Below are 24,912 nucleotides of genomic sequence, written 5' to 3' on the forward strand. Positions count from 1 at the left end.
AGAGACAAAAGCCAGGACTCTTTCTTGTGGTTTCAGAGTATTACCCATTCTATCCTTCATCCTCACTTTCTGCCTTATCTCCACAGCCTGGAAGGCAGGAAACAAGCAGGCCTGGCCCTCCCACCCTCCCGGTAAACACAACCACATTGCTCAGAGGAGCTCAGCCTTAGCTAGCAGCCCACCCCGCACCTCTTCTTCCAGGCACAGAAAAACCCAAGCACCAAGACACCATGAGCCATGCTTATTCTCAAGGAGGGTGCAAGTCCCCCATCAGATTGGATTTTCCAGCCAAGACAGTCACTGTGACAAGGCTCAAGCATCCCTCAGAGTGTCTTCCCTCTTCTCTGTCCTTCATTTGAGGGCCTGGCTTCTGGTGATTTCTCTCCTCTGTACTGACGCTGGCTCTAAGGTCCTGGTGTGAGCCCTGTGTTCAGCAGGAAGGGAGCAGTCCGGGTAGTAGGAAGAGGCAGCCCCAGCTACCTCCGATGAACAGAACCACCCTCCTCCAGCTGGTCAATAATGAACAGGGGCTCAAACCCACATTCTAACTCCAGGGCTAAGAACACTGCACTAGAAGTTTCTTCACCCAAGGAGTGGCCAGTAAAGTTTTTGATTTTCTGTCTTACAAGTCAGCGAGATGCAGAGAGAGATCCATTTGTTCTACGAATATTTATTGAGTGCCCGCTCTGTGCCAGGCATTGTGCTGGTGCCAGAGATAGAGCGATGGTCAAGAAAAACATGATTTCCTCTCTCTCACAACTTAGAAAGGGAGAGACGGAGAGAAGGAAGAGGAAGGGATCTGTGAAAGTCCGAGCACAGGAAGCAGAAGTGGGGAAGAGACAGATGCGAGAAGAAAATAAAGTCGAGCCAGAGATCAATGCAGCAAGAGTGGAAGGGGCGGGCAGGAGCCGGCCCTGTGCGGGAGGGAGGCCCTGCAGGGGGAGGACACAGGGAGGCCAGAGACCAGCTACTGGCTCCCATCCAGGGGCATCTGCCCACAGCTCATATTTTTCTGTCCAGTGACAGCTAAATGAAGAGAAAGCTAACTTTACAACCGCCCACTTCACACATAATGAATATGAATGGGCATCTCGGAGCCTGTTCCCTGGGATTATCTGTGAGCTGATGGGTTCTCCCACTGACTGGGCCATCCCAGCCGGCCTGTCCCCTGGCTGGGACATGGGCAGCCCTTCCACCTGCTTTCCATTAGCTGCCCTTCCATCCTCCCCTCCTCCTCCACACCCTAGGCGTCTCACCCCTAAGACACAGCCCCCAGGTCTCCAGATGCCCCCGTCCCCAGCCTCACTCCAGAGGCTACTTCAGCCCTCAGCCTAGGCCTCATGTTTCCCCAAGGCCAGGCTGGGGATCTGGTCACCCTTTCTGAAAAAGGAAAAGGGAAGTGGCCCCACCTGGAATCCCAACTTTAAGAGAGTTGCTAGGCTCAATCTCCCTTTCACCCCTCTTCTCCACCCCAGTGAGGCCCACCCAGAGAAGCCCTAAATCTTGGTCCCAGCAGGGGCATGGACACCAGGGCCCAGAGAGAAGGGCCCTAGCCAGTGGGCCCTTCAGTCCAGGCTTCCAGCCTCAGTCGAACATAGAGAAATGCTTCTCATTAGAGGCATTCAATCTTCGTTACCCGCCTCCCCGAACCATTTACACATCAATCTGAATTACAACCTAGAAGTGGACTCTCCAGACAGGAACAGAGCCCAACATCACCAGAAACTGGGCATTTCCTGTATCCAGCAGGAGTACATACCTCACCCCTGCCCCAGCCTCATCCTAGCCATTTTCACCAGGGGGGTCAAGAAGCACAAAGTGTCCTCTCTTGGAGCCCTTGTTCCTGATGCTGGAGCCCCCTCCCTTCCCACTCGACAACTGCATGACCCCCCACCCAGTCTCTTCTCCAGTAGGAGTGCACTAGCTGGGACCAATGGGACCTGTGTGGCCCTGCAGATGTCTGTCTCAGTACCTATCACATTTTGCTCTTACTTGCTTTTATGGCCATGTCTCCATCAACTGTGAGCTCGTCAAGGAAAGTGAGCGAGTATGGTGTCCTATTCACCTGGACACCTGGAACGGGGCCAGGCCCAGGACAGGCCTTCATGGTCTGATGGCAGGGTTGCTAGATGAGTGGCTGACTCTTTTGAGAGGGTTCTGTATTCAGAGCAGTGAGCTAAGGATGAGAGATATAAGAAGGCCTAAGACATGGTTCTGGTCCTTGAAGGGGGTCTCTGTTTTCCAGGGGACACAGGAAATAGATGCAAATTCATAGAAGGTTAGAGTTGGAAGGGCCATTAGCAACACCAAGAATAGCTGCCATTTATTTATTAGCTGTGTCGTTTCTTGTCAGCCAGGTATGTAGATCCATTATCCATTTCCTTATTCAGCCCTCAAAACCACCTTGCTATTATTAAACCAATTTTTACAGTTGAGTCACCTGAGGCTTAGAGCTTGCTCAAGGTGCCTCAGTGAGTAAGTGTCAGAGCCTGGATTGAAAGTCAAGGCTGTCTCACTCCCAAAGGGTGCAACCCCCTTGTTTTATAGCCTGAGGCTGACTGCCAAGTGCAAATGAATGGCACAGCTACCACTTCTCTAAGCGGTCAGTTCATTAGAGGACAGACAGGAAGCCAGCCTCCCAGGAGATAAGCCTCACAGGTAAGACAGGGGCAGCCACACATGAGTCCTCTGGGACCCAGGAGAGTAAGACACTCAGACTCAGGCTGAAAAGGAAGAAAAGAGAGCCCCCAAGTTACCTTGAGGAGGGCACATTTGGGGCACAGTGGAGGCTAGGCCAAGGCCAAGCTTGGGTGGCCTAAAGCAACTGACATTTGCCAAGAATCTTCTTGCCAGGGACCATGCTTGAGCAAATACTAAGTACTGACTAAGGTGAATAAATGAGCAAATGAATGCACTGTGGTAAGTGCTGGGGGATAACAATGATTAATAGAGAAGGGGCGGGGCGGGGGGTGGACGCATACACACTTTGCAAACAGAGACCTGGATTTGCATCTGGGCTCTGGCTCTCTTATTTTATGACCTTGGGCAAGTTCTTTACCCTTTCTGTGCCAGTTTCTCATCTGCACTGTAATGGTATTACTTTTTAGGATTATTATTAGCAACAAGATATTATACATAAAGTGCTTGGAGCAGTGGCTGGCACATGATAAGCACACAACATTTGCTGGCTATTGTGTGGAAAATGAGCTTTTGAGAAGCATGGATATTGGGCCTGGTACCTATTTGGCACCCAGAAAGAGGTAACTCTCTTGATTAACAAGGGACAGTTCTCATCCTCAGGGCGACACAGCCACGGGGTAATCCGTCCCTCACTGGATTGAAGGAGCACTGGACCCTGAGCCTGGTTAGCAAATTTTAGGTAACTTAACCATTTACAAAGGGCCTTCATATACCCTGCCCATCTCATGACCCAGATGAGATATAAAGCCACAGAGACTGGATGGCCACTTGCTCCAAAAGATATTTCTGTACAAAGGTGGGGGTTCAAATGGCCAATCTGCCAGGAGCACACTTCTGGGCCAATCCTGGCCCCACAGATGCAGGGATTCACCTCCCCAGGCTTTATGGCCCTTGCAGCTTTGATATTCTGTCTTCTTTTTTGCGCAGATTCATGTATAGATGTTTATAGACCTTTGCAAACCAAGAGGAAAAATGGCACCTCTGGTTAAGGGAAGCTTCAGAGGATGGAGTGGGGAAATAAAAAAAAGGGGTAGGAGGACAGAGCCTCAGCCAGGCAGGTTCAGTGAGCCAGGCTGCCTGGTGGAAGAAGAATGTGAATCTCAAGATACATACTTCCTATTGGTCCTGGCAAGAAAGAGCATAAAATCCATCATGCACACACGAATTATGTCAAATTCCCTTGTCCCATGCAAGTTACTTTGTGGCAAAAGGCCAATCACAGGGATTTCCCATCTCATAGACTATGTTACTTACATAAGGAGTACACTGCTGGCTCCCACCCTGCTGCTCCTAAGCTGGAAGCCCAGCTCGGGGCCTGGACTGAGGCTCAGCAGAAGCCAAGCCAGGCAGGCAATGAAATGGAAGAACCAACAAAGAAGAGATTTCCCCTAAATATATTTCCTTTGTAAGTCAAGACCCCTTGGAGACTTAAGACCCCATACACATGGCCTATAGGTAAGATAAGGGAACTTCAAGCAGTTCTGAAAAGGGAACCTCCTTTTACTAGCATCAGAGTATGGTAAGATGCTCAGAAGCAGAGCCTCAAGATCGAGCTAACTGGAGGCAGACGTGTCCAGGGATCCGAGGCCAGGTGCAGGCTCCAGGAGGCCGCAAACTCACATCTACCACAAAGGTTTTCCTTACTTCTCCCTCAGCCACACAGGCTCCTGGGCCCTCTCACGCTCTCCTTCCCACTGTGAAGCTGACTCCTGATGGTCACATAAGCTCTGGGCACTAAGTCTACTCTCAGTCCCAACCACCTGCCCAGTGAGGGCCCAGAGCAGTCGACCCCCTCTCTGACCTAGGCCTTCCCTCCGTAGCCCTGAAACTGGTTTGGCTGAGGCCAGCTCAGGGTGTGATCCCGAGAAACCTGGGGCTCCTACTGCAATTACATCAGACCTAGGGGTGCAGGACAACTTGTTACTCTGGCAACCCAGAGCCCTGGAGCTGGGCTGGAGGAATCCCAGCTTGATGTGAGGAAAGAAGGCTTTGGATCCAAGTGCCAACTCCTCCCCTTCCCCCTGAGAAGGGAAGGTGGGCAGCTTGGCAGGGGACAAGTGGGTGACCTATCAATGCTGGCAAGAAAACCCACTTTCTAGACCCGGAAGAGATAGTCAGGGGCCATATTTCCTGCAGCAAGGCAATGGGGACTGTTTTTGCTTCCTTTTAATGTAAACTGAATACACAAACACATTAAAAACCCCAGCATGACACAAGAGAGTACACACAGATGTATATATAGATATTTACAGACCCTTGCAAACCAAGAAGAAAAATGGCACCTATGGTTAAGGGAAGGTTCTCTTCCTACCCCAACCCCTGTCCAAAACCAAAGTGCTGAGGCAGCTGCAGGAGCCTTTACAATGGCTTCTGGATGAAACTTAGCAGCAGGCTGGAATGACATCAGAAATCCCCCAAAGCAAAACCAAGATGCCCACTTTCTGGCCCTGGCCCTAATCCTAAGCCCTCCTCCTCGGTGAGCTGACATGCCAAGGATCTGCATGTCTCAGGAAGAGTCAGCGTGACCCTTGAAATTCACATACAATGGGTTCACAGCCCATCCCAGCTTTTTCCAGCCTTGAGCTGAATGAAAAATGAGCTACAACCAATCATGTCCAAGAGAAGAAGGCGAGGAGGAGTGAAGGAAGAGAGGATCCCAAGCAGAGAGATGAGCACTCCCAAGCAGGACACGGGGAATCAATGAGAGGCCAAACCTGGACTCACCCACCAGCCCAGTGCTGGCTAGGAAGGGCACAGTGGGGCTGTGCTGCCACCTGGAGGAGGATGGGAGCACTGCAGCAATGAACCAGGACAGTCCCTGGGGTACCTGGAGATCACCCCTTCTTTCCTTTTCAGTTCCCTGCCCAGGAGCCTCACTGCAGCAGCTCTTCCCAGGAAATGGGCTTGGAGAAGACCTCCCTTTCTAACCAGAGGTCGTAGTTCATCTGGAAGTCCTCAGGGAGGTCTACCCGCTGGCCCAGGACACTCTGCAGACAGTTGTCCACTGGCAGGAAGTCTGGGTTGCTGTGGGCCCGGTCGTAGCGCCGGGCATTGAAGCGTTCAATGTTGGCACGGAGGGCACACTCCTCTGCCTGGAAGTCCCAAGGCCGGGCATCAAGATCTGGGACAAAGCAGGAAGACATGGTTAGAAGCCCAGCTCTTGTGGCAACTCCCCTGGGTTCACCACAGCTTAGGGACAGGCCGGCTAGACTAGGAATGTTGACTGTCAACCGGGAGCAGTAAACCTCCAAGCCTCATGCTCGGGAACACTGACAGGACTTCTTGCCTAGATGGAAAGAAAAGTCAGGTAAAAGGAGAAAAGCCAGATGTACAGAGAAAGAGGCTTACACTGCAGTGGGTGCGGACCCAGCACAGGCACAACATGCTTCTCTGAAAGTTATGCTCCTCCTGGCTCTCTGGGATCAGAGGCAGGAACCTGCAGATCCCCTCATTTGCTTACTCTCTCAATTCCCTGACCAGGTACTGTGTGCCACCCTGGATCTGCACAAATTCAAGGGGCATTGGTAATGCAGACACAGTCACTTGGCCATGGTGCCACAGGCCAGGAACTGCAACAGTGGGCAGCATGCTCAGGGAGCACCGGGAAGAAGAACATACTCTGCCCAGGAGGCTGAGGCGGCTGCCCAGAGGAGGAGAGAGCACCTGTGCAGACACAGGACAGTGAGGGGGTATAGGAGGCACCCTGACAGGAGAAGGAACAGAAGCGGGGGACAACATGGCTAACATGCATGGATTGAGTGCTCTGTGTGCCCACAGCCCTGGGTGTGATGGAGGCTGAGCTGAAGAGAAGCTGGGTCAGATTACAGAAGGGGAGAAGGAGGGAGGATAGTGGGCCTCACACACCTTGCTTAAGAGTTTAGCTCTAATTCTAAGGGAAACTGGAAGCTAATGAACGATTTTACTCAAGGAGGTAACACCATCAGATATGCATTTTGAAAAGATCACTGGGGCAAAGTTTGAGGCACTGATGGAGGGAAAGAAACTGGAGGCAGGGAAGCCATCGGTAGCTGTGAGAATTTTGGTGGCCAGAACCAAGGCAGTTGCAGCAGGGAGAGAAAAGAGGGGCCAGAGTCTTGTGACAATTTCTGGAAAAGGAATGACTTAGAGAGGAGGGACAGAAGAAATGGGGGATGACCACAGAAGCCAAGCCTGGGGAGCTTCTCAAAGTCCTTCCTAGAGCTCTCATCCTGATGCTACAAAAGCAGGAGCTGGGCCTTTCTGCGTTCCTCAGAGGTGAACGTCACCCCTTTCCCTACACCTCTACCTCCACCCCGCTTCGTGCCAGAGCCGCACCGTTGCCGTAGGCCCAGTCGTCGTTCAGCCGATGCCGCACCTTCTGGTAGATGGCCGACATTGTCTTCATGTTGCTCTTCCGCCACTGCCGCCCCAGATACTTGGTCTGCACCTTAAGCAGCTTCAGCACATAGAGCTGCATCATGGCCTGTTTCACCTTCAGGGCCCGCTTCAAGATGGGGGCCGACTTGAACACCACCAGCATCTGGGAAGGGGCACAAGAGAGGCCCAAGTCGAGGGGGGAAATAAATGCCTGCACTACCACCCTGCTGCCCACCCTTTTTGGGATTATGGGCAGGGTGACCAATTGTCCCAGTTTCCCCCAGACTGAGGGGTTTCCTGGGACATGGAACTTCCACTGCTAAAAACAGGAGAGTCCCAGGCAAACCAGAATGGTTGATCACTCTAATTATGTGTCATTTTGGAATCTGAAGCAAGCTAATTCCTTCACCAGAAATATTCCTATGTGCAAGTACATACAATTTCACAGGATTCATGGACCTCCCGATCCCAAAGGCATCCACAGGCCCAGAGTTAAGGGAGACTCCCAGAACCCTGGTTATACTACCACTGGAGATTAAGATATGGGAAAATCCCTTCTGTAAGTGTGGATTTGTCTCAGTGCACGACTGAGCCTCTTCCAGTTGCCAGTCCAACTCAAGACACCAGGAATCAGCCCTTAAAATGCAACGATGTGGCTACAGGAAAGAGAGGCGAGGAGGATGTAGCTGCAGCAGCAAGCCCACACTGGGGACTCCCTGCTCCCTGTGTGAAGGGGACAGTACAAGGCGTGGCACTCTGCTTTGGGCTCCAAGTGTCATGCCTGCTGACTGAGCCGACTCACCATCGTCCTTGAATGCTTCCATTTTGTCAGCTTGTTCAAGATCCGAAGCAGATTGATACAAGAGAAAAGGTTCCTCCAGCAAAACTGGTTATTGTCACCTGCTTCCTGCAGGGAAAACCCAGGAACAATCACAACCCTCACAGCCGCAGGGTGCTGGGCAGCTTCCAAGGCCCTCACACATATAATCTCAGAACAGCTGGTCTCTACACCTGTACCAGGAACCCTCTCCTCTCAAGCAGCCCAGTTCTGGGGACACTCTATCCCACAAGTTGGCAAGTGGGGGGGTGGCTCCCTAGAATTTTCCTGCAGGAAACATGAAGCATGATATTGGGGGCTGTGGCTTCAGCCCCCACAACCTGGGGCACCCAGGCTGCCTCACAGCTGTGGCCTTGGAAAGTTCCAGTATAGGGAGAGGGAAGCAACTCTACCAGCTGAGCTCTAGGTCCACAGCCCCTGAAGACCATGCTCCTGGCGAACTAACCCCTATATCCAAATCTTTCCGTTCTGCAAGCCCTCTCCCTGGCTCTTCTATGCAATTACAGTACTTGAAACAGGTGCTCGGCAGTGACCTCATCTGTGAAGACACCTCTAGCCCTGGGCAGGCTCCCACCCCCAACCCTCACCCCACAGGCTCAGCTGGGGAGAGCCTAGCCACTTACCAGACTCTCTGCCGTCAGCTCTGGCAGCTCATGCACCACGCAGTGAGGGTAATCCAGGACAGAGATGCTGCAGAGGCAAGAGAACCCAGGGGCCCACCATGAGCAAAGGCTGGGGCTGGCGAAGCAGCCATGACAGGGCTGGCTCCTGGCTCTCCTCTCTGACTTGTTGGAGCGGAAGCAAGAATCTACCTTGTCTGCACCACCCTGGTTTCCCCAGCTACAAGATGAGGAGAGACTTGCTGTAAGAGAACTTGTAAGGTCCCTCTGTGGCCAGAGACCAGCTTATAATCTCATACGGGTTGGATACCCTGCTTTCCCCCAAACAATGAATCTGGGGCTGGGGGAGGAGATTTCCCAAGGCAATTAATTTATGCCAAGCCCCCGCTAGAGACAGTGTCTGGCTAACAGCTAACCCTGTGTGTATCACACTGATGAGTGGGCCCTGTCAGGTACATACAGATGGCACCAGGTAAGGGGAGGAGGAGGTAAGAGTCAGCAGAAAGGGCACTAGAGTGCACATGGCCCAGCTCCTCAGAGCCCGCGGCCCAGCTAGTCTCCTCAAAATAAAACCACAGAAGGACAGTAAGGGCAGTACTGGGATGAGAACCCTCCCACCCAGGCACAGACTGAGTCACCTGTCCCTAGACCAGCTGGACTCAGATTTGACACCCTGGCTTTCTCCACAGGCAGGAACCATGTCTCATTCATCTTTGTGTCCTGATGCCCAGCAGAGTGCTGGCTTGTAGGTGCTGAATGGGCTCAGTGGGAGAGGCCAGCTGGGAATCCTGCCGGCTGGCCATACCCACCCCTTCCTGGTCCCTGGTCCTTATCACCTGTTCTTGGCAGTGATGTAGGACATGATGTTTTGATTGAAGAACTTTAGGATCAAAGGGATGCAGTTGGCAAACACCAGGTGCTGGGCCATGTATTCAAACTAAAATCAACAGATAAAAATAAGCAAGTGTGCCCCCTGGCACCTCACCCTCTTCCCTCCAGTGATAAAAGGCCTTGGTTGGAGCTCTGTGTATTAGAACATTCACGCAGAGCTCAAAGAGGCTCAAAGACCAAGGCCTCTGTTCTTCGGGCTGGAGGAGCAGCACAGCCTGAGGCCCTGGCCCAGTGGACAGTAAACGAGGCCCTGCAGGTACCTGGTAGACGTGGTTCAACTTAAAGTGCTTGAGCAGCAGCAGTAGGACAGCAGAAATGGCCTTTACAATGACCTCTTTGTGGCGGTTTACATCCACCCCCAGCTTCATGCTCTGCAACACAGTGGTGCTGGAAACACAATTGCCCAGGTGAGCCACCAGCATGTGCAGCACCCCCTTTCCAGGTGCTCACAGGAGAGATGGGATTCCTGAGCCTTCCCCGGGCAAAGCAAAGGCTCCCACCTCACCACCCACCCCATGAACATCTCAGAGGTCAGGCCCAGGGCTCCTCCCACCCACCTCCCAAGCAGTCTAGCTCAGCACAGTTTGTTTCTTCTCCATGAGGCCCCAAACACATTCTTAACCTATTTCCCCACTTTTCCTCCAAAAATGAACTTCTCCTTTTCAAGATCTCCCCTAAGCTTCTACCACCAGATGAACATGTGTTCCTCAAGGTATGTTCTGTGGAATACCAGTACATTGAGATGTTTCATGTTGTGGGGAAAAGGTTTTAGAGTCAGACAAATTTAGAAAGCACTGAGTTAAATCAGTTTCTTAATTCAGGACCTCTCACTATAAATCTTTATAAGAGGAATTATAATAGTTGACTCTGTAACCTTTTTCCCAAGGACCATCATGACACTCACTCCCTTTGGGATCAGCCAATCCCTGCCTCCTCCCTCACCTGGCTATCACCGCCAGACTTGAGGGGCCCAGCCACCAGGGAGTAGAGCTCAGAGCTGGGTAGAACTGTCAGGTGGGCAAGGGATCAGGTCAAGGCCCAGCATCTTCTCAAAGCAGAACACAATCTCAGTCTGTACTCTCACATCCAAGAGATCAGGTCAATGCCCCAGGGAAGAACTCCTAAGGATTTCACTATCACCCTGAGACAGTCACAAATATCCTGCCTGCCAATTCACTGGAGAACAGGAAAGACTCCACATCCAGCTCAGGTTCAGCTGTCGGCTGGCAAACTGTCCAGAAACTAAGCCTACACGTCCTAGATGTCCTAATCACACAGCTTTCGAGGGAGGGTTTTGGGAAATGTTGAACATGGCCCAATTCATTTTACAGAGGAGGAAATGACTTTCCCCAATTCACTCAGGCATACAGTCAGTGGCAGAGTCTATACCCAGTGGCCAGTCTATACCCTGGCCAACTGGACCAAGCCATCTTCCCAGCCAGTAAAACTAAATATTTTAATCCAGTACATTTTCTCTCTTCTGAGCAGGAATACCCTAAACTTAACCTGCAGAGAAGTTGGGCCAAAAAAAAGAAACCAATCGAGCAAACGGTGGGATAGAGAGGAAATCACTTCCCCTTTCACCTCTATTCTGCTGCCCTGGACCTGCTCCATTCACAGGAACGATACTCACGGCATCTCCTCGGGCAAGACGTCAGCTAGGATGTTGATTGAGTCTGTTTTGGCTTTTGAGGTGGGAGCTGCGGCCAGCAGGATCTTCAGCAGTGCAATCTGGGGAGGAGCGGACCATTCAGAGAGCAAGTATGAGAGAGCTCAGGACCAGAACTAAGCCCTGAGAGGGGGTCCTTCTGGAGGTGCTCAGGCAGCAGAAAGAGGGATTGAAGGAGACTGGCAGGGCATGCTCTCAAGGCCAGTGTAGCAGGGAGGGAGAGCCCATTGCAGGCACCTACTGCCCGGAGGGGTCCCAGACACAGAGCACTCTTGAGGAGGGGGCAACACCTCAAGAGGAGGAACACTCACCATGTACTGAGGCAGGCTGGGGAGCAAGCCTTGGTAGAGGGTTTCTGCAGGGACTTGCTCGACTTCCTCTTCTCCCTTTTAACACAACGGGTACAAATACAAAACCCCAGTTGAGACTACAGTCTTCTGAGCCAGCTTGCTAGCTGGCTGGAGGAGAATCTCTAACTATTGAGGCAAATAATGTTGATAATGATAGCAAACCTTGAAAAACACGTGCCGGGCACTTTACTTCTAATAACTCAGTAAATCCGTCCTACAACTCTATGAAAAAGGTACTATTATTATCCCCATTTTACAGGTGAGGAACCTAAAGCACAATGAGATCTAGTAACTTGCCTAAGTACTGCCCACTAAGTGGTGAAGCTGGGATTCGGAGGCAGGTGACTGGCTCAGAATCTGTGCTCTTAACCCCTGCACTAGAGAGATGCCACCCCTGCAGTGGGAGCTAGACTGGGAGCTTTTTCAGAGCAGGGCCTGGCACAGCTTTCTAGTCTAGGCCCAGCACAGTGCCTAGGAATAGCTGGGAATCCTGTGGCTGAAGAAGGCCCCCAACTCACCCCCGAGAGAGGTGAGCGAAGGTACTCCTCCTCCATCTGCGCCTGGACCTCTGCAATTGACGTGTACTTGTGCTGGAGAGAGAGAAGGGAAAGAAGGCGCTGGGCAAAACGCCTCTCATTCTCTGGCCAAACTCTCCATATCCTGGCAAAGACTCCATGCAATTTTCTTCAAACACAATCTTCTCAAAAAGGGCTAAGTCACCACAAAGATCCCTAACTAAAATCTCAAATCCAAAATATTTTTCTAAGTGGGCACCTACCTCTTAAAACCAGGGTAAAAAGCACAGAATAGATTAGAATCAAGCAAATAACAGGAGAGAAGGAGGCTTTTAGATAGCTATAGTGACAGAAGAAAAACTATTAAAAGCAGAATCAAGTACTCAAGTACTCAGAATCAAGTACTAGCTGCATGGAGCACACGTAGTACTACAGATTTCAGAAATATATTTCAAAAACACATAAACATTTACATTTCAGATTTGTTGTTAGGGAGACCCCTCTCCCCCACTCTGGATCCTTTCTCCCATGTGGAGTGACATCCACGTGCAAAACACTCCTGGTCTCTCCCTGCCTCTTCCCACACTGACTCCTCCCCTCGCAGAGTGGTGACCTGGGAAGAGGAATAGGGCACACTTAGCCCAACCTTTTTCTCTTTTCTCTTTAGAGAAAAGAAAAGCCTGTGCTCTCTTCTGCCTCTCAACCAGGCTTAGCAGGGTTCCAGCACTGCCTGGGTCTTGGTAGGTGAGTCTGCCTAATTCTGGAAGTGAGTTATTAGGACACCTATTGTTGCTGTGTTCTTATGCCTCATTCTCCAATCACTCTATCAGCAATAAAGCTGGCATCTCAATCTCCATCTGCCTACCCCTCTATCTCAATTGCCATAGAACTTGGGCAAAGAAAAGGGAAGGCCATTTATTTGGCCCCTTAAAACGCCAGTAACTGTCAGATAATATAATCTTTAATGAACCCCCGGTAAGTCCCCAACAAAAGCTCAGCTAAAACGAGTAAAACTTATCAAGAACTGTTTTAAAGGGTATTGCCACAGTCTGCCCATCCTCCACCCCAGGTTCTTTCAGGCAGACGACAGTCTAACAAGGCTTCTCCCAATGGGATGGTCTCACTTTACTCACTTGGGACCAAACTAGGCCAAAAGCTCACCTGAAGCCACCTACCTGTTTCAGAGTCTTGATGCTTTCATGGATTGGCCTGGGCAGCCCTACCACTGTGTTCGTGTCACTGGAGAATAAAGAAGGCCCCGTGTTAAGCCTAGACATCAATTCTCCTGGGTGCCCAAACACCAAAGGCCAGGAGAGTGAACTTCCCGTTACCTTTCTTCAAAAGGCACTCGGATCACACTCACCTGCCAAGAGTGTAACCTATGAACTTGCTGCGGCTGGACTCGAGGAACATCTCAATGTCTTTCTCCCTGCCAGAGAGAGTAAGGTTTTCATTAAATGTTATTTCAAGGTGTCATGGTTAATAAAACATAGGACATCCAGAAATTATAAAGCCAGAAGAAAAAGCCTCCCACAATTGTTCTTCTTTTTGAAGGAAAAAAATGAAATCTTCAGACTATTTAATGTCTTTCATAATGTTCTTAACTAGTTTACTCATAAAATCAAGGTGAAACATCAAACTTAAAAAAGCATATTTTATTTAGACGCTATCAAGTTTGTCAACAGAATTTCTCAAATATTTAAAATTTTTACAACAGTTAGAGCTATAAGCTACTAATTTTTTCAGGAGTCACATTTTCCTGTCTCAAGCCATCAGCGTTTTCATCAGTGTTTTCTGATGACTTGTTTTGTATTCCCATCACAGATCACTGAAAACTGGGGCTTCACCTGGATCAGGCAAGTGACTTCTATACTATTTCTTTTTTTTTTTTTTTTGTGAGGAAGATCAGCCCTGAGCTAACATCCATGCTAATCCTCCTCTTTTTGCTGAGGAAGACCAGCTCTGAGCTAACATCTATTGCCAATCCTCCTCCTTTTTTTTTCCCCAAAGCCCCCGTAGATAGTTGTATGTCCTAGTTGCACATCCTTCTAGTTGCTGTACGTGGGACATGGCCTCAGCATGGCCAGAGAAGCGGTGCATCGGTGCGTGCCCATTTCACATGTTCATCTATTTCTTAAGTTGGTGCCTTTTCAAACAGATACCATTTATATATATCCAGGTACCTTCACATCCATTGATTCACACACATATACCTCCAACATCTTAATTATGGTTCTAAAAAAATTCTTCCTTAATCTATAATTTTTCCATTAAAAACCATATACAACCCCAGGGTGGGTGGAGATGGGGTCACTTAAATGTCCTTGTTTTTATTTTTTCCTATCCCCCTTCACTAGCATCATGTCTAATCAAGAGCTAACTCAAGTTACTGCTCCAGAGCCATACAAGGGCTTCTTTGTACAAGGCCAGCAAGGCCAGCCTCGAGAGCCCTTGGGCCAGCACAGGGTGCTTTAAGAGAGCCTCACCCCAGAGGCAGGTCAGCCTGGCCCTGCAGACCTCATGTGGTGACTCAGGACAGGTGCCAGGCCTGGGGGTGTGAGGGCTCTGGTTTCAGGAGCCAAGAGTGTTCTGAAGGTCTGAGACTCACCTGACTTTGGGAGCCCACGGGAGCCCCTTCGGGCAGGTAAGCCTGTCAGTCTGGGGGTGCTGTAGTGGGGGAGGCATCACCTCATCCCGCTCAAGGGGGAATGTCTCCCCCTCCAGACTGTTGTCATCATCATTCTCCTCTTCTTCTTCTCGAGAGTCATCAGCCTTGTAGGGGTCCCGCTCGTTGAAGGCGTCCAAGTTGTCCTGCTTTATCAGAGCCTGTAAACAGAGAGAAGGAGACCAGACAAGAGCCAACTGATTAACTAGGAAAGGGCAAGGAGGCTAGAGAGGCAATAACACAGAAAGCAGGTAGGAAGAGAGCCAAGGGCAGTAGAAAAACCAGAGAGGAAGCCAAGGTTGGACCCAAATGACAAATCATTTCTTGCCCCAGTCCCTCAAAAGTGCCACATCCTGAATACCCACGATAAACTGGGCTCTGGGCTGGGAACACAGTGTCCCTGCCCTGGAGGCCTTCATTGTGACTAGCTGATCAGAGACAATTTCCAACAACCCCACTCATCCAGGGACCATGATGCCATGTGTGTGTACCCTGAGAACCCTCAGGAGTCGCCCTCACCTTGTGCTCTCGACGGCCCCGTTTCTGCTGCTGCTCAATCAGGTCTGAGGCAGACGCTGGTGGCGAGGCAGCCCTCATGTTGCGGATCACTTTGATGCTGTCCTCAGGCAGTGGGGGGAGGCCCAGGATGGTGCGCTTCTCAGCCTTCATGCTCTGCAGCTCCTCAAAGCCGCCCAGCGTGCACTGCATCACAGATGGGGTGCAGAGCCAGGGTCAACAAGGCCACAAGTGGGTCTCTGATCACTGTGTCAGGCTCAAAAGAACCCATGACACCATGACCCACATCTTTACAAAGACCCACACAACCTCTGAACAACGGACTAAATCCACTCACAGAAGAATTCAGTGACATCAGCAAGGGAGAGGAGAAAACAGGGAAGAGGAGAAACGCAGGCTGCCTGAGCTGGTGCAGAGGATAACATGCTCTTCAAGGGAAAAAAAGGGACTGAAGAGCCTTTTAGGGGGATGCTTCATCTAAACATACCCCTAGAAACAAAATCCCAGGAGTGTTCAGCAATTTTAGGCCACTTAGTTCCACTGTTTCTAAGCAATTCAGCTTTCCTCTCTGGCCTCAGTGAGGCTTCCTGGGGAACCAACAGGCTATCGGCCAAGATAAAATGTGCAGACCACTCTAAAGAGGCCCTAAACTCACTGAGCCCTGGCTCCACAGAGGTGGCCCACTGTGAAAGAGGGGAAGGTGAGCCCAGGGAGAGTAGCAGTCCAAGCTCCAGCTCCACATTCCTCTCAGGTCGCTCCTCCTGGAGTGAAGGGTGGCTGGCCCGGCCTGGGCCTGGCTGCTGACAAGAACTCCCAAGCCAGGCCCTCGCCAGTCCACTCCCCTGGCACCCATTCCTTCCCTACCAAGAAACAGAGTTAGGTTTCACACCATTCCCCAAGGAAAATGGAGGCTGAGGGCTCACTCTTGCTTCTTTCAAGTGACATCTGACTGAGGGGCCCCAATTACAACAGCTCTAATTTTGCCTCAAATCACTTTACAAAGTCCAGGTTCAGGAGCAGCTTGTCTGTGGAGAAGGTGTTCTATGACTGCAGAAAACAGCTTCTAGGAATCAGGGAGCCAACAATCTATTCCCAAAGGCCTCAGAGGCCAAGTCCTCCTTGGCTGCAGTGAGCCAAAAGTGGTACTTTTTTGTCGTCTCCTTTCAGGAAGCTTCTTTTGGAATTTTTTTTAACCAAAGCAGTTATATATTCATATAATTCAATATTCCAAAGGATATATAGTGAAAAGTCTCCCTCCTGCCCCATCCCCTAGAAGTTGAGTACCCTTCAAGGAGGTGCTCACCAATACTGTTTTCCAGAGCAGCAAGAGAACTTTCTTCATGGGGAAGTGAGGGGCATGGCCACTGCAAAATTTGGTCACCATCCCAAACAGCATGATGGCAAATGGCTCATTGTTGTATAGTGGGGAACCTGGAGGTGACACAAAAGTATAAGGATCACAGGCAGGAACAGGACCCTCCCAAAGCCCACCAGCCTTAGCTCCCAGGCAGGGCCTCAAGCCAGGATCCCTAGGGTCCTACCCAGCTCGGCCCTGAAGGTCTGTCGCATTGTCCTCCACTCGGCCTTATCACCTTCACACTCCTGGTGAACGGTCTCCACAATCAGGTACATGATGTTGAGCAGGACCCTGGGGACAAGAGCCAGCTCACAATGAAGCAGGATCAGGATCGAGGGAGCACCCTGGCTTCCTCACATCCCGGCTCACGGGAGAAAAGCCTGTGCATAAAGGCTGGCTGGTGAGGGAGGGCTGCAATGGACAGAAAACTGGGAGTCCCACAGAGCACTTCTTGCTGCTGCCTTCTCTGTCTCATGTCGCTAAGGTTAGGACCAGATCTGACTCTATTTCATACCTCCAGTGTCGAGCAAAGTGCTTACTCAAAACAGGTGCTTGATAAATGGTTGCTGACTGGATTAATAGAAACGAGATTGGCCAAAAGCATTTACTGCCCTAAGATTCCTGGAATGAAAAAACGCAGCGGTGGGAGTGAGCTGTGGAAGTGGGTGTTGGATCAGACAAAGCAGAGCAGGGTCAAAGTGAGAACTAGGAAGTGTTTACCATGAGTGGAAATCAGGAGCGAGCAGGGTGATGCCCAGGGACCCTCGCTACAGTGGAGAACCACCACCACTCTCTGAAAACTCGTAAATTCACAAAAAGAGACAAACTCTAATCCTCACAAAAATGGGAAGGAGATCCTGCTGTTTAGCAGTTGCTATTACATCCTGCACAGCCACAAGACATCGTGAAGTTGTCAGGACTAACCCTACATAGATGGGGGTCAAGCTGTGCATGAGAAGGTGGAGCCCAAAGAGCTATCTCGCGTGTTTCATCCAGATACAAAACCCCAGGCCACCGAGTTCTCAGCAGCAGTGTGGGCAGGAGGCCACACTTCACTGTGGCTCTATTAAGTGGCTTCACCCTGGATTTCCTTCAGGAATCTCAACCCAGGGCCCCATTTAGGGAAAGCCCTCAGCGGAGCCCACTAATCACACACTGAGCCCATCACACCTGCAGAGCAGTGTGTGCAGAAGGAACACGCACAGCGAGGAACCCCAGACGCCCTCCCATGCCCTGCTCTGATCTCACGCCCTGACTAACGCTCAGGGAGCCCCGGCCTGCCGCTTGCCTCACCTCAGGTCTGTGCTGTCAGCCAGCGAGATGGCCGGCTTCCTCACCGCACTGCTACAGGCAGCACTGTTGCTGCAAGAGAAATCTGAGAGTCAGGGCCCTCCCCCAGGAAGGAAGATAAGTGATTCCCCGACAAGTGCTGCCCAATGGGGGAATAAAACGCTGTGATACGTGCTTAGCCTGCATAAGAGGCCACAGGACCCAGTGGGACTCAGGCCCTGGACCAGACAGCCAAGGTTTGAATCCTGCCTCTAATACTTACTAGCTAGCTGCCCTTAACTTCTCTGTGCCTCAGTTTCCTTATCTGCAAACTGGGGATGATAATAGTAGCTATGTCCTTAACATGAATTAGTACACATAATGTCCTTAAAACAATGCCTGGGACATATAAGCACTCAATGAGTGCTCTTAGCTCTTATTATTGATGGTCTTATCCTTAGATGAGCAGCAGCTGACCTATCCACTGAACAAAGGAATACTGATGACACAGGCTGGAGCAGGCGTTGATTGAGCCCATGTGTTAGACTTGTGCCTGGCCTCCTGCTGAGGGGAAACTGCAGCGCAAACACAGCACAGTCTGCAGGTTCAAAAGAGAGTTAAAATGAGAGGCCTCCTTTCAGGGGCACTGTACGCCTGGGCAGGACCTGCGCTGTCTGGTGAGATCTCTGGTGTTAGTGAGCTGCAGGGACCCCTCATTAGTCTTCAAGGTTTGGGTGACCAACTCCCCTGGTATTCAACCTGGCTGGCCAGAACAGAGCCTGGGACCAGACCCTTAGCCCCATGTGGCCCATTTAACCCTCTCAAAACCAGTTAGTTCTGCAAGCTCTGGCCCCCTACCCCTTGCCTCCCCTTCCCTACTCAAGCCCCTCAGAAGAACTCACTCTATTTCCATGTTCAGAAGCTCCACCAAAGCATTGAAGGTGCCCACCTCCAGGAGCAGAAAGATGTTGTAGCGCATCCAGGACTGCACCTCTGCCTCTGAGCTACACTCCCCAAAGGTGCCTGCAAACACAGGGGACAGCTCACTGAGCCCCTCTCCGTACCTGACTGGGCAACATCACTGAAAGAGATGCCAGGGGTCCCCGGGGGTCCACTCAGTACCTTGGGCAACGTAGAGAATTGCTCGAGCCACCTTGAGTCTCTTCTCCCTGGCAGTGACTTCCAAGCCATCCAGGAGCCTCATGGCATGGGTACGGTGCTGGTTGGTGTCCAGCTCGGTCCACTTCTTGTCTGTCACTACAGGGCAAGAAAGCAGTCACACTTGGGCCCAGAAAAATCCTCACAATGGAATGGACAGCATGTTAACCCACCAAATTCGGGACTGCCACAGGACAAGAAAACTGAGAAAGATAAGTTACTCTCTACGTAAGGGATAAAGTCACACTGCTGCTCTAAGAATTTGAATTCCCCAGACCGAAACACTGCTATTTTTGGTGTAATCTTAATCACATAAAGTTTATTTTTCCCCCAATACTCACATTCTGAAAAGCCAACACCAGAGTACCCGCAAACCCACCCTAAATGTCACAACTGGCATTGAACAATCAAAGTTCAGCAGACTTCTTAGGCCACTCCAGATGACTTAGGTCATTCAGATGACAAAGAGAAACCCTGCAGCTCTCGTGATGCCGGGTGAAAGGGATCAAGAAGTGGGGGGAATCATCTCACCATGGATCCGGAAGTCCTCCTCAAAGCATTTTCGATTCATCAGGAATTCTGGCCCTTCCGTGTAGCTGTAAAGCTCTGTCAAGAATAAAGTCTCATCAGCTCCATGCCCACATTCCACAGTAGGTCTCACATGTAGCAGAGAGGGTAAGGCATCTGCTTCTAGGCCTGACTCTGTCCCTGAGTCACCATGACTCCTGGACCATGCTATCTAATTACTAAACAGGTCTTAGTTCTCTGATGTGTACGATGGAGAGAATGCTGACTTCCCTTGCAGCTGATGACCAGAATGCCAGTTAAGCATAAATATGGGCATTTCCAGTCCAATGCACATCGATCACACCATGCCATGCCAGAGGATGACCGCCACCATGAAAAGCCATCTCAAGTGGCTGCTACCTCATGAATAGGATCTGTACTATGGAGGCTTGAGAAGCAGCTCAGGCTAACCTCACATTACACGTGAGCAGTAGTGCAGTGACAGATGTGCACAGATGTAGGCACACTTGCTGGCATTCCTCATGACCTACTGCTCTAGGAAAGACCACTGTCAGGGGGATAGTGCATAGCCAAGGAGCATTGCTGTCCACAATGGGATTGGGCCACAGCCAACTGAGGTGACCACACAGAGATGATTCATAAAAGTAAAAGACAAGCCAAATGAGATACACAAGGCTTGAACCCAATAACTAACATGTTTTTTATATATCATTACTAGGACTAACTAGGGGAAAAAAATTAAATCCAAAATGACATTCACTCAATCTTATTAAAGACCAATAAGGAGAAAAACATCCCCAAATAGGGGCCAGCCCGGTGGCGTAGTGGTTAAGTTTGGCACGCTCCAGTTGGGTGGCCCGGGTTCACAGGCTCGGATCCTGGTGCAGACCTACACCACTCATCAAGCCATGCTGCGGCAGCAGCCCACAAAAATAGAGGAAGACAGGCACAGATGTTAGCTCAGGGCTAATCTTCCTCACCAAAAACAAACAAACAAAAAAAACAAATAAAAAAAACAAAACCCAGCCAAATAATATGAAGGTCTACGCTTTACCTGAGAGCTCTGCAGCCCACTTATCAGTGTCAGCATATTCAAACTCGAGGTCTGGTGACTCAGAATAGCCCTGTTGAAAAGAAGAGAGAGAGTGACACAAAAAGTCATTGTGAGTGTTTTCCAAAGGAGGAAACACATATGCTTCCAGATACACTGCTGTGTTACACGACACCATCACCTCCACTCTTCTGATGTTTTATCGCAGTATTTTGTCTCATGGGCGAACTCAGGTCTCCCTATTAAGCCCTCTCTGAGCACCTTGCACTTTTCCTTTAGAGCACTTATCGTAACTTATAATTATATACTGGCATGTATACTTGTTTAGTGTCTGCCTCTCCAAGAGACTGCAAGTTCCTTGAGAGTGGGAACTTTGTCCATTTTTCTCATCAATGATTTCACGATGCCCAGCACACTACTTGGCATGAATGAGTGAATGAATAGTTTATACTCAAAAAAATACTTGTTGGATGAATGAACACAAAGCTTCCATGCATTTTGTATAGTGAATGACCATTCTACATGGTGCTAAGATTCCGGAAGCCTCATTTCTTTCTTGCTAGTGGGCTACCAAAAGCTCAAGACAAAAATGAGCATTGACACTCTCAGCCTTCCTGCCTTTTTCTCAAACTTCAGGGAGAAGTGACAGACAGAGTAGGCAGCAGCCAAACAGAATGGCTTCCCTCCCAGACACAGGAGAGAATATGGCAAAAAGAATCTTTTTACTGCTGGGGATAGGTGATCACTGAGAATATGCCATCTTGGAAGGCTTGTTCTGTGAAGAGAGAAGAAGTAAAGAAGTCCTCAGGTTTAATCACAATCTACTTGGGAAGACAAAGACCACCCACAAAATGCCATAACATGCCCACAAACACTGAATGACATGAAGAATTCAACTCCTTATTCAGAGGCAACAGAATGTATACTTTCACAGGTTACTGAACTTATTTCTTCATTTATGGAACAGGGATGACAAAAATCCATCTTGAAGGTTTTTAAGGACTAATCAAAATTATGTAGCGCACAGTGGGCTCTCATCAAGTGTCAGTCTCCCTGTCCTCCAGGCATTGCTCAGGCTCCCAGCCTACTGATTTCAGCTATGACTCCAGAAAGAGCCGAGGGCAGCATCAGCATCTCTAAGAAAACGAATTTAGACAGGTGTCTCAGCTTAAATGTGTTTACTGACCGACCTTCTACATTTTCAGTCTATATAGAAATTAAAGGATAGAAAGAGAAATTTAAATGTATCAAAGGGTGTTTATTTGACCATTCATGGCTACTTAGGAAAATTTAAAACTATTTTTAAACTATAACTCCTCTCATAATGAAGGTGGGTTCACCCTCACCACTTTCATAATCCTCTACACTTGAAAAATTATTAAGTAGTCTCCATTGATGTCCCATCACCCCACCAGGCATGGGCTCCTACAAGGTCAGTTTCACTGCTTTTTCAAATAATTCACTTCAAGCTCAAAGTATGTCTACTTTGGACTTGCCAAATTTTGACACGTTTTACCAGAGGTTTGCACTTGCCAACAAAAAACAAAAGCTTGAGAGGAACTGATTTCACAAGTCTAAAGAGAGTACTATCACGCTTTAGTATGACCTGGACATAACGTTATGCCTGGACAACGAGGAATTCCCTCTCATTCTTCAGCGCCTGACTGCTGATCAACCTCTGAGTTGTCTCAGGTGAAGGAGCCTCACAGTAAGTGCTCTAGGAACGTGCTGATTAAGAAGCCCTAAAACGCTGCGACGTGTGTCTTCATTCATGAATTCTACAATGGGAGGCAGTGGGAGGAATTCTTTAACTCGGGGTGAGGTGACTAGTCAGCTCCAGACTATGGTGTCTCCGGAACGGGAGGAACAGCCCACTAGCAAGAAAGGAGGGAATGCTGAGTCCTAATGTACGTTTAAAATGTATATTTCTGATCGGAGTTCAGCATCGGGCGCGCTGGGCACACCAACCACCAGGCACTGTCAAACCATGGCCCGAACCCGCCGTGGCTAAGGTCTGAGTGAACAGGGAAGGTTCCCCCTCTCCTACCCTAGCAGTCTCCGGGCGCGTAGTACTATTAGTGATAATGAGCTCCGTCCGGCTTCGCAGTGCCTGCCAAAGCGTGGCCAGGCCCTTCCCTGCTCACACACGCCGTCCCCCGCGCTGCGGAACCCACAGGACCAGAGGCGATTAGAAGTCGGGGTGCAGCCGCCCGGCCCCCTGCAGCGCACGCAGACCACTGACTCTTCACCCCCGAACTGGGAGCGGGGCGGCTTCCCCAGGGGCTGGGGCCCCGAGGCCGCGCCCACAGCCCAGCCCCAGAGGAGCAGTCACCGGCTCCGGAGGTTCTCCCGGGCGGCGGAGCTCGGGGCGGGGACCCCGGCCTCGCGCCCCCGGCCCCGGGGGTGCCAGCCTTGCTTCCTGCTCCTCTCGCTGTAAAATAACAAGTCCCCTGCCGGGCCCTACCGAACCCTCTGAGAAGCCCACCTCGGATCAGAGAGCGGCCCCGGACCCGGGCCACCCGCCGCCGCCGCCCGCCGCTAGCCTCGCCCCCCCGAAGCTCCTGACCTCCGAGTCTTTGCGCTGGTTGCGGTTGAACTCTCGGGCTTTGCCCCCAGGCAGCAGACCCCCGGCGGCCCGCGGTGCCCCGGGTGGAGGCTGCGCGGTTGCTGGCGGCGGAGGTGGCGGCGGCTGGGGCTGCTTATTGTTCAAGATCAGCGGGCCGGGTCCGCCGGCTGCCGGCTCCATCTTGGCTGCTCCACACCCCCGGCTTAATTCGCGGACAGTAGCCGCGATACAACTCTCGCGTGATTTCCTCCAGGAACGCTCCCTGGTCGCCATATTAAGTGTGGCGGCAAGTGCCGGAAGCCATATTGACTGCCCAACACCTCGTGAGATTCTTTCTGCGTGAAACGGTATTCTTCTCGGGCCAGTTCGTTTCCGCTGCTTTTTCAGTACCGGCTTAGTTGTTTTATTTGTGCGGCCTCCCTTAGCTCCTTCAATCAGTTTAGTCTCCCTTTCCTTTCTTTAACATCGTTTTGGGGCCTGCCCGTGGCGTAGCGGTTAAGTGTGTGCGCTCTGCTACTGGCGGCCCGGGGTTCGGATCCCAGGCGCTCACTGACGCACCGCTTCTCCGGCCATGCTGAGGCCGTGTCCCACATACAGCAACTAGAAAGATGTGCAGCTATGACATACAACTATCTACTGGGGCTTTGGGGGGAAAAATAAAAATAAAATAACATCGTTTTGCGCTTGTCGCTGTTACAGCCCTGTTGAAAGCTTAGGGGATACAGTAGTGAACAAAATGGACACCATCCCAGTCTTCACGAGTTGACATCTACTTGGAGAGGTATGCTAAGCAAATGAATAAATCAATAAAACAATTACAGTTGTGACAAATATTTATTCATCGTTCATTCAAAAAGCATTTAATGAATGTCTTCTAGCTCCAGGTAGTGCGATAGAAGGGAGAATAAATCAAGTTCCTGCCCTCATGGTGCATAACATACTGCCTGGTGGGAGAGACAAACAGTGAGCACGCAAATATAATGTTAGACAAACAGGTGCTGAGAAGAAACAAAAAGAAGTGTAAGGGATTAGAAGGTGGCAGCGCTGGTGGGGGCGGGGGATGGCTATATTAGGCTGCCCCAGGAAGGCAGGCCCGAGAGTGCGATTTTGAATGAGTTCTGAAAGAAGTGAGAGCGGTGCAGAGATCCACAGAGGCAACACGGGCAGAGGGACCAGATAACTGCAGAGGCTCTGGGTTAGTGTGGCAAGAACTGAGTGAGCCAGGGGAAGAATAGTAGGAGATGAGGGCCAGGTAATGCATGAGCCAGATAAATGCAGGGACTTAAAAGTCGTGGAAAGGAGTTTGGATTTTATTCTAAGTGAAATGGGAAACAATGAGAGGATGTTAACCAGGAGGGTGTCATGGTCTGATGTTTAAAAGACCAATCTGGCTGCTTTTGGAGAAGGGATTGGAGAGTTGCAAGAGTAGGTGAGGGTAATCGGGTTAGGAGACTATATAGATGGAAATAATAGTGCCTTGCATCAGGGTGGAGTTTTGGGTTGATATGATATTTTTATATTGTGTAAATAGATTCAACAGGATTTGCTGAAAGGCTGGAATCCTATCAGCAGGATGGAGATAAATAAAGGATGAGTCCTAGATTTTTGGCTTGAGCAAGTGGGTGGGTGGTTGTATTACTTATTAAAATAAAGATGTCTGGGAGAAAAAAAACAGGTTGAGGGAGAAGATCAAGATTTTTGTTTGGGACATGTCATATTTGAGATGCCCATTAGACATCTTAGAGGTGATGTGTAATAATTACCTGTTACTGTGCTGTGAGATCCTTAAAGGCATTTTATTATCTTTGTCTCTCCAGAACTACATCTTGGCTGCTCCACACTCCCAGCTCAATTCTAGGAAAG

The 24,912-nt window shown here is 50.2% G+C and overlaps 1 protein-coding gene across 3 annotated transcripts; it reads right to left on the minus strand.

The window, feature by feature from the left end:
* Nucleotides 1-650: 650 nt before the first annotated feature.
* STRIP1 (striatin interacting protein 1) lies at nt 651-23,246 on the minus strand. 3 transcript variants are annotated; one of them, XM_004420702.2, is made up of 21 exons: nt 23,050-23,246; nt 20,487-20,556; nt 19,436-19,510; nt 18,869-19,003; nt 18,649-18,769; nt 17,771-17,839; nt 16,662-16,768; nt 16,424-16,551; nt 15,124-15,306; nt 14,548-14,765; nt 13,303-13,368; nt 13,115-13,178; nt 11,943-12,014; nt 11,386-11,460; nt 11,039-11,136; nt 9,666-9,792; nt 9,351-9,451; nt 8,518-8,584; nt 7,859-7,963; nt 7,015-7,219; nt 651-5,821 (listed from the first exon to the last, which is right to left on the minus strand). In XM_004420702.2, exons 1-21 carry the CDS (start codon nt 23,227-23,229, stop codon nt 5,574-5,576), a joined length of 2,514 nt encoding a protein of 837 aa, XP_004420759.1. In that variant the 5' UTR covers nt 23,230-23,246; the 3' UTR covers nt 651-5,573. The 3 variants fall into 3 exon arrangements, with proteins under 3 accessions (XP_004420759.1, XP_087301939.1, XP_087301941.1); XM_087445813.1 differs by lacking the exon at nt 17,771-17,839; XM_087445815.1 differs by lacking the exon at nt 11,943-12,014.
* Between the last annotated feature and the right edge of the window lie 1,666 nt (nt 23,247-24,912).

The sequence above is a fragment of the Ceratotherium simum genome, chromosome 2 (assembly GCF_057802395.1).
Source record: "Ceratotherium simum simum isolate JZ-2026a chromosome 2, ASM5780239v1, whole genome shotgun sequence".
Lineage (NCBI taxonomy): Eukaryota > Metazoa > Chordata > Mammalia > Perissodactyla > Rhinocerotidae > Ceratotherium > Ceratotherium simum.

Coding starts and splice junctions, on each gene's coding strand:
- STRIP1 (XM_004420702.2), bottom strand. CDS start 23,229: ATGGAGCCGGCAGCCGGCGGACCCGGCCCGCTGATCTTGAACAATAAG. Junction 12,015..13,114: donor GCATCAAGACTCTGAAACAG/GTAGGTGGCTTC, acceptor CTCTCTCTCCAG/CACAAGTACACGTCAATTGC. Junction 9,452..9,665: donor AGTTGAACCACGTCTACCAG/GTACCTGCAGGG, acceptor TGTTGATTTTAG/TTTGAATACATGGCCCAGCA.